General features: G+C 40.8%; 1 protein-coding gene across 3 annotated transcripts in view; it reads left to right on the top strand.

Moving 5' to 3' along the window:
- LOC113165770 (proline-rich protein 5-like) overlaps positions 1 to 11,033 on the top strand; it is a 22,520-nt gene extending 11,487 nt beyond the window's left edge. For 2 of the 3 annotated variants that reach the window (XM_026365481.1, XM_026365482.1), the window contains exons 2-9: positions 574 to 707; positions 3,119 to 3,199; positions 3,686 to 3,734; positions 5,897 to 5,954; positions 7,386 to 7,477; positions 8,239 to 8,376; positions 8,520 to 8,637; positions 10,051 to 11,033. In XM_026365481.1, the coding sequence (XP_026221266.1) occupies positions 589 to 707; positions 3,119 to 3,199; positions 3,686 to 3,734; positions 5,897 to 5,954; positions 7,386 to 7,477; positions 8,239 to 8,376; positions 8,520 to 8,637; positions 10,051 to 10,418 (1,023 nt within the window). In that variant the 5' untranslated portion in view covers positions 574 to 588 and the 3' untranslated portion in view covers positions 10,419 to 11,033. Of the gene's footprint in view, positions 708 to 3,118; positions 3,200 to 3,685; positions 3,735 to 5,896; positions 5,955 to 7,385; positions 7,478 to 8,238; positions 8,377 to 8,519; positions 8,638 to 10,050 lie in introns of all 3 variants that reach the window. The other variant, XM_026365479.1, reaches the window with a different exon arrangement.
- Positions 11,034 to 16,119: the final 5,086 nt, after the last annotated feature.

Genomic DNA, 16,119 nt, shown 5'->3' with positions numbered 1-16,119 from the left:
GTGTCGTATCTCTAAGGCTGATCCCATACACTCACTATCTCTGTCTTTGGGTGACTAGACAGGACCAAAGCTCAGGACCATAGGTGAGAGTTGGAACATTGATAAACTCGTAACAGCTCCCTCTTCACCATCCACAATAGTGCTGAAGCTGCACCAGTCTGCCTGTTACCCTCGGCCGCGATTAAGACCCAGAGTTGCTGAAAACCCAGTGAAGACAGTGGAACATTAGCTAATGAGTGGGATGTTTCTGTCAGGAGCTAAAATTGGATTTACAATCATCCAGTAGACACAAACACTTTGTCCTGTTGCTCTGGAACTGCTGGAAGTAGAAAAAAGGAGCTAGAAGGGACATGTCAGAGTTGTGTCTCTGGTATCTGCTAAAAACAAGTGAAGGAAAAGAGTCTTTTTATTACAGGTTTAATTTCACTTCAGTGAGAAAACAAAATGTTTTCCTTACAGATCTGAACTCAAACTGTTCCTTACAGAACACCTATATACTTCTATTAATATGTTTTACTGCTGTGCTGAATGTTGAATGAATTTTTATCAGATCTAATTCAGTTTTCTCTACAGCATCCAGGGTCCACGATGGGATCCTTCAGACGTCCCAGGCCTCGGTTTATGAGCTCTCCAGTTCTGTCCGACCTCGCCCGGTTCCACGCCAGCTCACCGGCTCTTCAGATTTCCAACACCAGTGTGTGGAACAGGTGAGCTCCATAGAAAACCCTGCTGCAATGTCCTTCATATAATAAACCTTTTTATAGTATTGACCTGTGTAAACACAATATTTGAGTTGCTGTAAGGGGGAAATGTCTTATGGGTAAAACATGTGGCCATGTCCTGAAAATACGATCTAATTGTACCAAACAACAGGTAACACCTGTAGAACAGCAACTGAAAGCAAGATGCAGTTTTTTCTATTCGCAGCCTGGTTACTTCTCAGGTGGAGATCACTGCCACTGAGCAGCATCAGTTAAGATCTTTGAGTTAAACTTGAATTGAATTGAACTTCGATCTCTGGGTCAGATCAGCCCAGTATCTGATCAGTTGACTTTATGTAATCTCACTCTATAATCCCACAATGCGATGTGCAGATATTATCTTCATGCGTTTAGGACACAAAGATTACAGGATATACGTAACTGTGTGTGTTGTGGGTCCAAACAGCAGAGACCTGACTTTACCAAACATCAGGAGGCGTCAGGAGTTTCTGAAGAGATCAGTCTGTGATCCCATTGGACTGTTTCTAATGATGCTCAGGAATGTGAAGTTTCATAACCATGAGTCACCTGGTGGGTTGATTTCAGTCACAGAGAACATATGATAAAACATCAGTGAGCAGGAAATAGGATTTCAGAAGAGAGCTGACTTTCCTCTGATTAACATAATGTCTAGATACTCTCATCATGTATTCTATAGAATATTAGATTTATTTAAGAGAAAAGCTTTGACAGAAAATGATGGATATTAGAATTGTATTCTTTACTCTCAGCAGGCAGGTTCATTACATCACTTATTTCTGAATAATGTATTCACATTTAGCTAAAAGCTAAATATTAGCCTTTGAGTAATTGTGCAGTTTAAAATCTGAATAACAGATGAGGCGACTGTCAAAGTAGTTGTTAGTTGCTGTAAACCAGGCTTCAACTTTTACAACCTGTGTCAACACTCATTTTAAACGGTCCTCTGATGGATTCTGTTCATTGAATCCATCACAAATGTGAATATGTATTTCTGCAGTTTACATTGTGGCTGACCAACATTTTATAATGCATCACACAACTTTACAAACCAATCAGAGGAGCACTGGTACCTCTGCTGGACCCGTCGGTGTCACGGGAACTTAAAATGAAGAAGTAATTGTCTTAAAAGGGTTGAACCATTTCCCAGTTCAATAGTTTGAATTAAACGAATTGTGCGTGTTCTTGCAGCTCAGTTTCCCCGCGTGTTGAAGTTATTTCATGTCTGGCAGTAAAAGTTCTCCTCCTCTGAGTCTTCGGCCCGTTTCCTGCTCTGAACAGGATGTTTAGTGGGAAGTGGAGGTGGCAGCCGGGTCACGTCCTGTCAACCAGCTGAGTCACATACGAGGACATCAAACCCTGAACCAGCACACAATAAAATAATTCCCACTGATGGAGGAAGAAGTTCAACGTTATTTTATTACACTTTGAACAACATAATGGAGAACAGCAGAATGACATCATATAGAGAGTAGAGCCGAGTGAGATGGAGACGGAAGAGCCGCTGTGGTCGGACAGGATAGAACAGCAGAGATCAAGGATTACGCCGACTTCTGTTCTTAATTATATAAATGAAGTATTAAGTTACTGCAACCCCCAACGAACAAACAGCTGACTAAAAAATGTTTGGAAGGTTTACCGTATTTAGTTTTGTTTGAGAAGGACAATAATTAATCCCACTAGATGCCTGAAAATATTTTACCCCGTCCAGAGAGGAAGCTTGGTTTGACTCATGCCCTTCTGTCCATTAGATGTAACTTAGCAAAATTTGTCTCTTCTTAATCTTTAACTGTGAGCAAGAACATTTCCAAAGCAAGGAAATGAATGATAGTGCCAGGCGTCAATATGTGTCTCTTGTCTGGAATCAGGAAGTGTCCCAGCCGCTCAGACACCGTATGTGCACGGCAGGCCCAGTGGAAAAGTAGAAAGAAAATGGAGGAAACACACTTCTTAATTCATTTACATAGGAAATAAGATCCTCGAGAGAACAATGATCTTAATTGAGTTGACTCCAGGAGAGAACCAGGAGAGAGGCGAATGGGACCACCTGAGTAAATCTCTCTTTATTAATTGCAGCCAATTTAAACCGGCAGAAATTTGAATTCCTAGATATGTAAACCCCCAAAGATACGCAGTGGTTCAGGGGCCTGCGTGCTGCTCTGTCTTGAACTTCGTCCACTTTCACTCACTTCCTCTGAGGTGTGCATGCATCTGTTCCGTTCTTGCCTCACTGACTGTTCGGAAAAGAATTTAGCAGATTTGTTTTCTGACCAATTCTTCAGCTTTACTAACAAACCAGGCTGATATCAAAACTAGTACTTTGCCCATAAAGGACAGGTTGACTTCTGACCTTACCTGTGTGTTTGTTTGTCCCTCAGTGTCCAATCAGCGGTGATGAAGGTGTTCCAGGGTGGAGCTCTGCAGACTAACGAGCTGTACAATCTTAACGAGAGCATCAGGTGATAAATTGGTTTGAAGCTAACATTAGCTCCGTGCAGTTTAATGTTGCGACGACAACAGAGAAGCTGACCTGACACGCAAACTTTACCCATTTAGCTGCTGACATGCTCACAGAGGACACCGTGAGAACAGTGAGGTCATGATTAACAGTCTGTCTGTTAATGATAACTACGCATTTCCTGTTGCTGCTCCTTCACATTTAAAGCATTCCAAAGACGTAGACATTTTTGTATGAGCATTATTTTTTTTAATTACCAGACAAATCCTGTAATTACTGGCCAACGGAAACCTGCTAAACAAAAGAGCAGGAGACATAGAGTCAGCAAATATATTCCTGCTACAAACACATCCTGAGTCTTTTCAAAGAAGCGCATTTACTGGGTTGTCTGATAACAGCTCTTAGAGTTCAGGTTTAAATATTCCCCGGATGCCTCCAGGAACCACTGCCTCCGTCTTCCTTCCTGATGACCTCTGTGTCTTTGCAGGTGGCTCCTTAAAACAGAGATGGGCTCCTTCATCACAGAATACTTCCAGGTATTTTCCCTCTTTTTAATTTAATAAAACCTGACAGAACGTTCTCAGTACAGTTAAACACGTGTCACAGATTAGAAATCCTGTTTCAAGTCCTGCATTTAACATTTTACCCAAGTAGAAGTGCTAAAGGTAATCAAATGGATCTCTCTGCTAATACAAACATGATGGGGTCGTTGTTATGTATAACTAGGATCATATGGGGCTGTAAGTCAAGATCGTGATTTAAAATGGAATAATTGTGGAGCTTTAATGGATTTGTGTTTAATTTGAAATCTGATGTTCTTCAAACCTATGCCACATCTGGTCTCCAGTGTAATGACTACTGCTCAGTAGCCAGTCATCTACTCATGATCTGCTGGTTTCACCCTCTCTCATGCAGCTGTTTGACCTGTGGCAGTCATGGTTTATGGTGCAGTGAGAACTGAGCACAGAATGAAAACACTGGGAAACAAACAGCAGGTCTGAGACACATGCAGCAGGTGTGGGTGTAACACTACATCTTCAGTGGTGGAACTGTGAGAACTTACAGCTCAGTCTGACCTGAAGGTGTGATGTTCACACTCTACTGCAAACTATGAAGATGGTAATCGGTCGGTCATGAGACATTTGTTTTCTACAACAGGAAAGCATGATGAAGAGCACAAGTATCGACTTGTTCAGCTCTCAGCTCCTGGATTTTTGACAGATGTGAATGCTGCATACTTTAAATTCTGAGTTATAGTAGAGCTCAGGCGTGTGGGATGGGTCATATGGCAAAACAGGAACTATACCACTCAATGTTGGGACCAGTTCTCAGGCCAAAACCACTTCATGCGGCTTTCCAGTCAAATAAAAGTGACTGAATTTACTGAAATGACCAGAGAAAATGAGATGTACCAACATCTCAGTGCCGTTGCTGTGTGAGTATCCTCATATATCACAAGGGGCCACACTGTGGGGCTGTGTTTGTACATTTTGACAGTGTGTGAATGCAGCCACGGTTCAACGTAGGACGTAAACAAAAATGTGAATTGAGTAATCAGTGGGCCAGTGGTCAGGTGACAGTGAGACTGCTGAAGTTGAAGCTAACCCTCCATTCTCTGACACTGATTTGTTTGTGGTGGCTACAGTCAGGTGTCATTGTAGATCATGTTACATCAGCTTTGTGGAGACTTGGTTCTCTTTTACAACTTTTACAATCTTGAGCTGAGTCTCATTTGTTGTGTAAATGGGACAAATGTGTGTGTCCACTGAGCAGCTTCTCATAGTTTCCAGTTCAAATGTCAAATGGTTGAAATCAGTTGATTTTAATTGATGACAGAATAAATGAAACCTACTGTTGTGTGTGGCCAGAGATCATAGATTAGGTAAGAAGTCTCACTCTGTAATTTAGAACAGGGTGAGACCTCATGTCTTTTACAACCACCAGCTGATCTTGCATCAGTTCACATCGTGTCAGTAAATTAAACACCATACAGTTAATATTTGATCTTCTGCTGTAGAAAGGCCCACATTAGATTTATTTCTACTGAGCAGCTTTGGCACAAATATTTGATGAACTCAGATTATAAAAACAAATCATGCTCCAGGATATTTTCATGTTGGTTCTAAACCACATTATTAGGTTTTTTAAAAGATTGATAAAATCATCACTGTTGAATCAGGTGGGAAAGTGAAACTGCAGCTCTGGTTCTCACACTAAACTGATTGCTGCCTCCTGTGCCCTGAAGCTCCTCATCCTCCTCGCTAATCAGCCCTAACCCTTCAGATAACAAGGTGTGGCCCAGCAGCTGGTGATGGACCGGAGGTGAACTGACGTCCTCTTCCTGTTCAGAGACGAGTGCAGAGGAAGTCCTCTGTCAGTTTTCTGTGTGCTGACAGTTAGACTGTGTCTGTCTCATCTCAGACCCTGCACGTCTTTCCTTCTAACCTTTAACATGACCTCGGCGGCCCTCAGGCTCAGCCCCCTATATTTTCTTATTTTTCTAAATGGAGATTTAAAACGGTGACTAAACCAGAGAAGAGTCTGCAGTCTGTAAACTCTGTGACCTGGTTTGACCCAGTTTACGTACAGACCATAGAGCATGTCCATGAAAACAGATGAGGTTCAGGGATAAATGTTGTTACACTAAATAATTTAACCTACAGCCTGATTATAACACGTCTGTGTGTTTGTGTTGCAGAACCAGCTGCTGACCCGAGGTCTGTCTGAAGTCTTGGATCAGATCCTGCTTCACTCTGGTAAGACTGGTTAGTGGTGTCTGGGTCTGAACTCCTCCATATTGTTCTGTCTTTAACATTTTACCTTAAAAGCTACTAGAACTGCCCTCACTCATAGTCGGTGTCTGCTCACTACGTCTGTCTCCGGTTATTCTGAGGCCATGTTACCTGCTGGGACTGTTAGTAACACAGTAACAGAGCTGAACCTCTCCCCACCTCACTGTATTTACTTCACTATTATTTGGGGCAGATAATATTAGATACAAAAATGAAAGGCAGACTCTGAAGTGAAATAAAAAAGGAGCTGACGTCTTGTGTGTGAAGTGATGTGTGATGTTCAGACGTCGTAACAGATGCAGTTTTCAGTCAGAGCGATCATATCTTTGCGTCCAGGAAGGTGATAAAGATTTCTGCTCTTTTGAATCACATGAATTAATGTGTAGAGGAAATGAACCTGAATTATTAACCATCAACACTGTTTAACAGTAGTTTTTAAACAGCCAGAAAATATTTGAGATTATTAGGATTTAAAGTTTGAGCTGCAGCGACCTTTGTTTTATCAATGTATCTACTGATTATGTTCTTAATGAACTGATTTCTAAAGTCACTGCTTTACAGAGCTCAGATCAACCGACTAATGAAACTCATCGTTACAGCATTGTGTTTATTAGCGTCATCTAATTTTAATAGGTAAAAATCTGAATGAAAACTTTACCTGGAAAATGGTGAAAAGTGTGAAATCAATAAGAAAGTGTCTGTCTTAATGTGTTGAATTTTATAATTATACTAGATGATTCTCTGTCATACATGAAGACAGCTAATTAAGGCCACAATATTTATTTACTCCTCTCTTCACTGGGGGCTGTACAAATTTATCAATGTGCTTTTAAACAAACAGAACAAGCCACGTCTTCACTGTTTTTTCTGCTGTTAAGTTAGTGAAGTCCTACTTTCTCCTCTAACCCTTTAGATTAAGAAACTTGCCTCTGTTTGCATCAACATCAACCCTTTTTTGGTGTTCTAACTTTAAACATGGTAAACACGTATTTAGATTCAGTTTGACTTGCTCTGGACATTATCACTGAGGTTTGTGTGAAGGTCCACTTAGAAATCATAGTTGCTGCAGAACTTTCTTTAGAATTTTCATGTTTTTAAGTTTTCTTCAGAGCCACAGTAATTCAGTGATAGTTGAGTGGACGTCTATGGGTTTACTGCAAACAGGAGATGCTATTGACTAATTCAGCTTCCTTATTGGAAATTAATGTAAAAATCCAAAACATCATGAATTCGGAGTTGTGTAGTGAATGACTGAAGTGATCATCACTGCATGTGTCACGTTGGGGTGTTATTAGTTCCATGAGTTAATTTCCTTCTCGACGCCTTAGTTCCTCATGGTAATTTATAGGACATGTTAATTTGTTGCCATGGTAACACCTGTCACGTGTGCCCTAGGTGACGAACAGCTGGCCATCCTCGCAGACATATGGGACAGATTCTTCACGGAGACCCTCCCCACCCTGCAGGCCATCTTCTACCCTGTCCAGGTGAAACTGAAGCTGCTGTGGCTTGTTGGTGGAACAGTGTCAGTGGTTCAACTCTGTGTCTGTGGAAAACACACAGAACTCACACTTAGTATGATGCACTGAATGTAGAAGCTGTGCAACAACAATATTCTCACAGGATCAAAAAAGTTTCAGAATCCAAAACGGACAAAAAGGTTCAAACTGTGTTTGTTCACTTTAGCTGCTGAATCCAGAGCAGGTGAAAACGCTTCACTTCTTTGTCTTAAAGAGTGTTTGTGATTGTCCTGGTGCCTGTAAAAGGGAAGTGTTGGCGTCTTGATTCATGTACCATGACACACCAACGGAGTCATTGGTGTATCACCATTAATCTGACCCTTCTTTATGACTACTTTGATTATTTATGCTAATCTCTGGCTGAACACTGTCCTACTGCTCTTTTTACACAGCAGGTCATATCTTGGTATTAGATACATGAAATTCAATGTGAGGTTTATTAGACAAGGCATCGGTGTCACTTTTGCAACAACAGTGAGGAAAGAACAGAGTATTTATTAGCTTCTGCTAAATTTGCACATTTATAACTTAAATTTAAATCGACATCATGTTATGTTGTAGAATTAAACTGAATGAGATTAAACTTTTTTTTTATTTTCTCCAGAGAGAGGGGACAGAGTGAAGTGAAACTGTCTAAACATGGCCGCTCTGTGTGTGTGTGTGTGTGTGTGTGTGTGTGTGTGTGTGTGTGTGTGTGTGTGTGTGTGTGTGTGTGTGTGTGTGTTCAGGGTCAGGAGCTCACAGTGAGGCAGATGGCCCTGTTGGCCTTCAGAGACCTGGTGCTGTTGAAGCTTCACCTGGAGGAAAGTCTAGGAACTGCAGCCTCTGTCCCTCCACCTGTCACACAGATGCTGCTGGTGCTACAGGTAAACACAATAAACACGTTAGTACTAACACGCCCCTGTCCCATCGTCGCCAGTTTGGATATGACGTCTGTCTGATTTCATCTCTACACTGTCCGCTATAAGAAAGGAGCTCCTTTAAACAAAGTCCTCTGTGCACACATCAGGGTATCCACGAGTCTGGAGGTCCCAGTCTGGAGTATCAGCGGTTGGAGCGTCTGGTGGAGATCGTTGTGTCTCCGTATCTCAACAATGTTCTGCAAAACAGAAACCAGCTGCTGTTAGGTCAGTACCACTGATACCACTGATTCTGTTTCTCTACTTACCTGTAATGTTTCACAGTCAATAGTTCATTTTAGTTTTCCTGGCAGGTAATTGCTGTTAAAGCAGCAGCATAAAATCATATGTAGTAATGTGCTGTTTAAATCCTCTCAGCAGCGACGTGAGCCACTTAATCTGCTGCTGTGCTTCATTCCAGCAGGTCGGCCGCTCTGTGACTCTGTGGGAATTAACCCGGTCACAAACAGTCTGTTTCTGAAGCTATAACTCAGGATAGAGCTGCTGCCACCACTGCAGAAAACATCATTTATTCATCACACTTTTGGCAGTGTGTGCTGAAAGTGTTCGTTACCATCAGAAAATAGAGAAAGTAAAGCATCGGAACATTTGAAATGATCCATTTAAGCCTATGGATGATTTAAAAAGTCCAATTTTACTTAGTTTGATCAATCAGTAAAAAGAAGTTGATTTAATTTAACTGACTGAATAGAGTCTGAGGAGATGACGGCGTATTGGTACCACATCCAAAAAGAGAAACTCAACATTAAAGTTCCAGCTTCCGACTTTATTTTGAGAATAATCAGATTTTATTCTCACAATCTTACAAAGGAAAAAAAATCTGCCCACATCCCGATTAAAATATAATAAAGGATTTTCTTGTTAATGGAAAATGTAAATGATTTATTTGATCTTTTCATCCCCAGTGTTTAATTTTAACCATTCATCACTACATAAAGACATTTTTCAGATGTGAAACCACTTAGAATCATTAATCAATTTATTTTGAACCAACTCTCTGTCACCACAGACTTGAACAAAGTGAGTGAAACACTGATTAATACAATAGGAATTTAGATAAAACGTTAAATGTTTAAACATCATAAAAAGTTTACAATGAGTTTCTTCTCCACATTTTTCAGTGAGGCCAACACAAAGGTCAAACCTTTCTCCTTGTGTCTTCAGTGAAAGAACCACAGCAGCTTTTCCTGCAGGAACAAGAGAAGAATGTGTAACAAACAGTGAACCTTTAGTCTGCCTCAGGAGGATCAGCACAGCAGCCAAAGCCTGATTTGATTATAGACTTAATCCCTGCTGTGACTTGAAACAGAGCAGCAGTGAGGCCACTTCAGGAAGTCAACAGCACCGCACTGTTCTGGACAGCTTTAATGTTTTAATGACAACTCAGACACGGAAAAAAAGCTGAACCACAAATTTGAATTCCTCAGTAGAACAAGCAAATGAATAAAACGAGTGAACATGTAGAGGAACACGTGGAAGCTCTGGTTTCTAAAGGAAACCTTTCAGAATCACTGATGAACACAGCATCAGCACTTTTGAACTTGTTCTCAGACCTCCAGCAGCTACAGATGTTTAAACGTGATGTTTCACACATATTTTCATATTTGTCATTTATTCCAGAGTCCCGTCATCTGCGGTCGTCGGGGTCGTTGCTAGGCGACCAGCCGGAGATCACCATCACTCAGCATCACAGCTCATCGGACTCTTCGTCTCTGGCTCCGCTGGTGGAGCAGGAGGGGGAGGCCTACCTGGAGAAGGTGGGCGGTGTGCGGCGCCACACGGTTGCCAACGCGCACTCTGATGTCCGGCTGCTGTCAGTGTCAGGCAGGATGCATGCTGGGATAGAGAAGGACCATGGGATGAGAGAAGGCGAGAACAGAGTGGAGTTTTTGGTGGGGGGCAGGCAGATGAGTCCCAGGACGTTCTCCAGCCAACCGGATATGGTGGAGTGTCCGAGGGGAGGAGTTATCTGTCTCCCTAACACCTAGCCACGTGGCTAACGAGCTGACGCAGGACGGGAAACTACAGGACAGAAGAGGAGATGTGAGGAATCAAAGACATCAAGACGGGAATAAAATGACAGGAGCAGAAGCTAAAGCAGAAAGAGACAAGATGAGAGTAGAAACACAGCAGCAGCCCCCCCACGAACCAAAACAGAACAAGACACAGGAAACAATAGGAACAGTCATTTCTGGAGAGGACAGGTCTGGACACGGTGCTGCCTGCGATGTTGCTGTATTTCTCCTTTGAGTTTAGTATAAAGGTGTCAGACAGTAGATAATTCAGAACCTGGTTTTTAAAATGACGCTGATGAAACGGGCTCAAAGTTTGAAGCTGCAGTAAAAAGAAAATAAGAAGAATTAAAGTTACAGACGGGGAAACGGGAGCAGAAGCTCGGTCTGTGGAACTGGAAAACCTGTGAACAGCCACTGATGTTTATTAAAATGCACCGGTTCTGATCCAGGATCAGGTTTGTAATAATCCTGTGGACCAGGCTGCAGGTCCTGGATCTGCAGGTCCTGGATCTGCTCTGACCTGTTGTCAGGTCATGTGAATGTGTGTTTTTGGGTTGTTACTAAATAATAAAGATGATTAAAGAGGAACTATCTAATGAGTTTTAATGAACTTCAGCTGTTTCAACAAACACCGTGTCTGGTTCCAGCAGCAGCACTGACGGACTGAAGAGGTAACAGCTGTGTGAACTGTTCGTGTGTCTACACACAGATTGTGTCTATTTTGGTTGCATGTCTCTGCTGTAGTTTAAGGTGATGTACAACTAAAGACACGTGACAGTGGGTTTATGTTCTTATTTAAACTGAAGCTTAAACCAGGAGCAAGTTACTGCACGAACTGTGCTGTTAGATCTGTCTTTAACAAACTGCTTGTGAAACGTTCAGTGGCAAATATGTTTGCTCTGCTTCAGTTTTTGAAAGCGGAAGGAGAAAAAACATGTTGGGTTAAAACTAGAGCTAAATAAGCAAATACTGAGCTCAAACTGTGTGTAAGAGAGTTTCAGCACAGAGAAACCTAAAGGTCCAGGTCTCAGCTGTGCAGGTGGAACCCTCATCATCAGCCACAGATACGATGATGGGATTCAGAGTCTATTACCCAGGGAGGCGGCACAGTGCGGTCCTGGTGTCACCGTCCTGTTGAATTCAATTCAATTCAATTTTATTTGTAGAGCGCTTTTTACAATTGACATTGTCACAAAGCAGCTTTACACAACCAAAGAACAGCACATGAACAGTGTATGTGTATGAGTCATAATAATGTGATTGTCCCTGATGAGCAAGCCGAGGGCGACGGTGGCAAGGAAAAACTCCCTGAGAAGGCAACAGGAAGAAACCTTGAGAGGAACCAGACTCAACAGGGAACCCATCCTCATATGGGTGATTACATGCTGTGTAGGCAGCAGTCCAGTATGTTGAGGTGATGTACAGGCTGCAGAACTCAGTGGTTCTAGTTTCAGCCAGATGTGTGGGTCTGAGGCTGGACTCTCAGTCCTGCTCGTTCACATCCCGTTTGAATTAACTGAAGGAATTCGGACCAGACCCTTGTAAACCAAACTGCAACGTGACGGTTCCCTCTAGTGGAGACTTAAACCTGGACCCGTCCCCACAGCTGGTGGTGTCAAACCGTGAGGGACGTTGTTCTATGAAACACATGATTTAACTGTACGGTGTGTAACTGATGGGTCAGTGTTATTTAGAAATGTCTTTCCAATCGGAAGTATTTTATTAGAGTAGAAGTAGTAGTGAGTGGTATTAGTAAATGCTATCTTAAATGTAGAGGATGTAGTTGTACAAGTACAGATACACAAAGTACAAAGTATTTCAAACTTTTCAGCATAAACAGCTACGATGTTTTTATTCAACCTTATAAAAGATGCAAAAATTCATAATGAGACATTTGACGTCTAGAAACTTTTATATAGTTATTGAAGAAGAACTCGGATAATAAGTAAAAGTAGTAGAACCACAGTGTAGACATTCAGAACCACCGATAGAACTACAGTTTTTATCATGGAAACATTTAAAGAACTCATTAAGCAAATGGCCCAAAGTTCTGTAGGTTCAGTGTTCTGTGGGTTCAATGTTCTGTAGGTTCAATGTTCTGTAGGTTTAATGTTCTGTAGGTTTAATGTTCTGTAGGTTCAGTGTTCTGTGGGTTCAATGTTCTGTGGGTTTAATGTTCTGTAGGTTTAATGTTCTGTAGGTTCAGTGTTCTGTAGGTTCAATGTTCTGTGGGTTTAATGTTCTGTAGGTTTAATGTTCTGTAGGTTCAATGTTCTGTAGGTTCAATGTTCTGTAGGTTCAATGTTCTGTAGGTTCAATGTTCTGTAGGTTTAATGTTCTGTAGGTTCAGTGTTCTGTAGGTTCAATGTTCTGTGGGTTTAATGTTCTGTAGGTTCAATGTTCTGTAGGTTTAATGTTCTGTAGGTTCAATGTTCTGTGGGTTCAATGTTCTGTAGGTTTAATGTTCTGTGGGTTTAATGTTCTGTGGGTTTAATGTTCTGTAGGTTCAATGTTCTGTAGGTTCAGTGTTCTGTAGGTTCAATGTTCTGTGGGTTTAATGTTCTGTAGGTTTAATGTTCTGTAGGTTCAATGTTCTGTAGGTTCAGTGTTCTGTGGGTTTAATGTTCTGTGGGTTTAATGTTCTGTAGGTTTAATGTTCTGTAGGTTCAGTGTTCTGTAGGTTCAATGTTCTGTGGGTTTAATGTTCTGTAGGTTCAATGTTCTGTGGGTTTAATGTTCTGTAGGTTCAGTGTTCTGTAGGTTCAATGTTCTGTAGGTTTAATGTTCTGTAGGTTCAATGTTCTGTGGGTTTAATGTTCTGTAGGTTTAATGTTCTGTAGGTTTAATGTTCTGTAGGTTCAGTGTTCTGTAGGTTCAATGTTCTGTGGGTTCAATGTTCTGTGGGTTTAATGTTCTGTAGGTTTAATGTTCTGTAGGTTCAATGTTCTGTGGGTTCAATGTTCTGTGGGTTTAATGTTCTGTAGGTTTAATGTTCTGTAGGTTTAATGTTCTGTAGGTTCAGTGTTCTGTAGGTTCAGTGTTCTGTAGGTTCAATGTTCTGTAGGTTCAATGTTCTGTAGGTTCAGTGTTCTGTAGGTTCAATGTTCTGTGGGTTTAATGTTCTGTGGGTTTAATGTTCTGTAGGTTTAATGTTCTGTAGGTTCAATGTTCTGTGGGTTCAATGTTCTGTAGGTTCAATGTTCTGTAGGTTTAATGTTCTGTAGGTTTAATGTTCTGTAGGTTCAGTGTTCTGTGGGTTTAATGTTCTGTAGGTTTAATGTTCTGTAGGTTCAATGTTCTGTGGGTTTAATGTTCTGTAGGTTTAATGTTCTGTAGGTTCAGTGTTCTGTAGGTTCAATGTTCTGTGGGTTTAATGTTCTGTAGGTTTAATGTTCTGTGGGTTTAATGTTCTGTAGGTTTAATGTTCTGTAGGTTTAATGTTCTGTAGGTTCAGTGTTCTGTAGGTTCAATGTTCTGTAGGTTCAGTGTTCTGTGGGTTTAATGTTCTGTAGGTTCAGTGTTCTGTAGGTTCAGTGTTCTGTAGGTTCAGTGTTCTGTAGGTTCAATGTTCTGTAGGTTCAGTGTTCTGTGGGTTTAATGTTCTGTGGGTTTAATGTTCTGTAGGTTCAGTGTTCTGTAGGTTCAATGTTCTGTAGGTTCAATGTTCTGTGGGTTCAATGTTCTGTAGGTTCAATGTTCTGTAGGTTTAATGTTCTGTAGGTTCAGTGTTCTGTAGGTTTAATGTTCTGTAGGTTTAATGTTCTGTAGGTTCAATGTTCTGTGGGTTTAATGTTCTGTAGGTTCAGTGTTCTGTAGGTTTAATGTTCTGTAGGTTTAATGTTCTGTAGGTTCAATGTTCTGTGGGTTTAATGTTCTGTAGGTTTAATGTTCTGTAGGTTCAATGTTCTGTAGGTTTAATGTTCTGTAGGTTTAATGTTCTGTAGGTTCAGTGTTCTGTGGGTTTAATGTTCTGTAGGTTTAATGTTCTGTAGGTTCAATGTTCTGTGGGTTTAATGTTCTGTAGGTTCAGTGTTCTGTAGGTTCAATGTTCTGTGGGTTTAATGTTCTGTAGGTTTAATGTTCTGTAGGTTTAATGTTCTGTGGGTTTAATGTTCTGTAGGTTCAGTGTTCTGTGGGTTTAATGTTCTGTAGGTTTAATGTTCTGTAGGTTTAATGTTCTGTGGGTTTAATGTTCTGTAGGTTCAGTGTTCTGTGGGTTTAATGTTCTGTAGGTTTAATGTTCTGTAGGTTCAATGTTCTGTGGGTTTAATGTTCTGTAGGTTCAGTGTTCTGTGGGTTTAATGTTCTGTAGGTTTAATGTTCTGTAGGTTTAATGTTCTGTGGGTTTAATGTTCTGTAGGTTCAGTGTTCTGTGGGTTTAATGTTCTGTAGGTTTAATGTTCTGTAGGTTTAATGTTCTGTAGGTTTAATGTTCTGTAGGTTCAGTGTTCTGTAGGTTCAATGTTCTGTGGGTTTAATGTTCTGTAGGTTTAATGTTCTGTAGGTTTAATGTTCTGTAGGTTTAATGTTCTGTAGGTTCAATGTTCTGTAGGTTCAATGTTCTGTAGGTTTAATGTTCTGTAGGTTGAATGTTCTGTAGGTTTAATGTTCTGTAGGTTCAGTGTTCTGTGGGTTTAATGTTCTGTGGGTTTAATGTTCTGTAGGTTTAATGTTCTGTAGGTTTAATGTTCTGTGGGTTTAATGTTCTGTAGGTTCAGTGTTCTGTGGGTTTAATGTTCTGTAGGTTTAATGTTCTGTAGGTTCAGTGTTCTGTAGGTTCAATGTTCTGTGGGTTTAATGTTCTGTAGGTTTAATGTTCTGTAGGTTTAATGTTCTGTAGGTTTAATGTTCTGTGGGTTTAATGTTCTGTAGGTTCAGTGTTCTGTGGGTTTAATGTTCTGTAGGTTTAATGTTCTGTAGGTTCAGTGTTCTGTAGGTTCAATGTTCTGTAGGTTCAATGTTCTGTAGGTTTAATGTTCTGTAGGTTTAATGTTCTGTAGGTTCAATGTTCTGTAGGTTCAATGTTCTGTAGGTTTAATGTTCTGTAGGTTGAATGTTCTGTAGGTTTAATGTTCTGTAGGTTCAGTGTTCTGTGGGTTTAATGTTCTGTGGGTTTAATGTTCTGTAGGTTTAATGTTCTGTAGGTTTAATGTTCTGTAGGTTTAATGTTCTGTAGGTTCAATGTTCTGTAGGTTTAATGTTCTGTAGGTTTAATGTTCTGTAGGTTCAGTGTTGGTGGTGATGATGGTGATGGTGATGATGATGATGATGGTGGTTGTGGTGGTTGTGGTGGTGGTACTGGTAATATGAAATACTAAAGGTCAGTACTTGATTAAAGTGTTTCGTTCCTTTACACCACTGGTTTTAAAGGTTCCTTATGATTAAAGATAAGTCAGGAGAAAAACAGGTCGATATGAGAACTCGACCTCAGATGAACTTCATCATGACCTTAACATGACATCTATCGTCTCCCAGGCTGATTAAAGATGGACTCGACACAGACGTTCCACTGTGGTAAGTCACGACCTGCTGGAACAGGAAGTGAAACTTTTATTGTTTGTCCAACAGTGAGTTTGAACCTGAAAGAACAAACCGATGAACTATTATCAGAAACGGCGTCAGAGGCTACATCGAAAGATTAAGGCAACGATGTGAGTCGGCCTCCGTGGACTTA

The sequence above is a fragment of the Anabas testudineus genome, chromosome 6 (assembly GCF_900324465.2).
Source record: "Anabas testudineus chromosome 6, fAnaTes1.2, whole genome shotgun sequence".
NCBI classification, from domain to species: Eukaryota; Metazoa; Chordata; class Actinopteri; order Anabantiformes; family Anabantidae; genus Anabas; species Anabas testudineus.
Note: the sequence above shows the minus strand (reverse complement) of the source record. Positions and strands in the feature narration are given on the sequence as shown.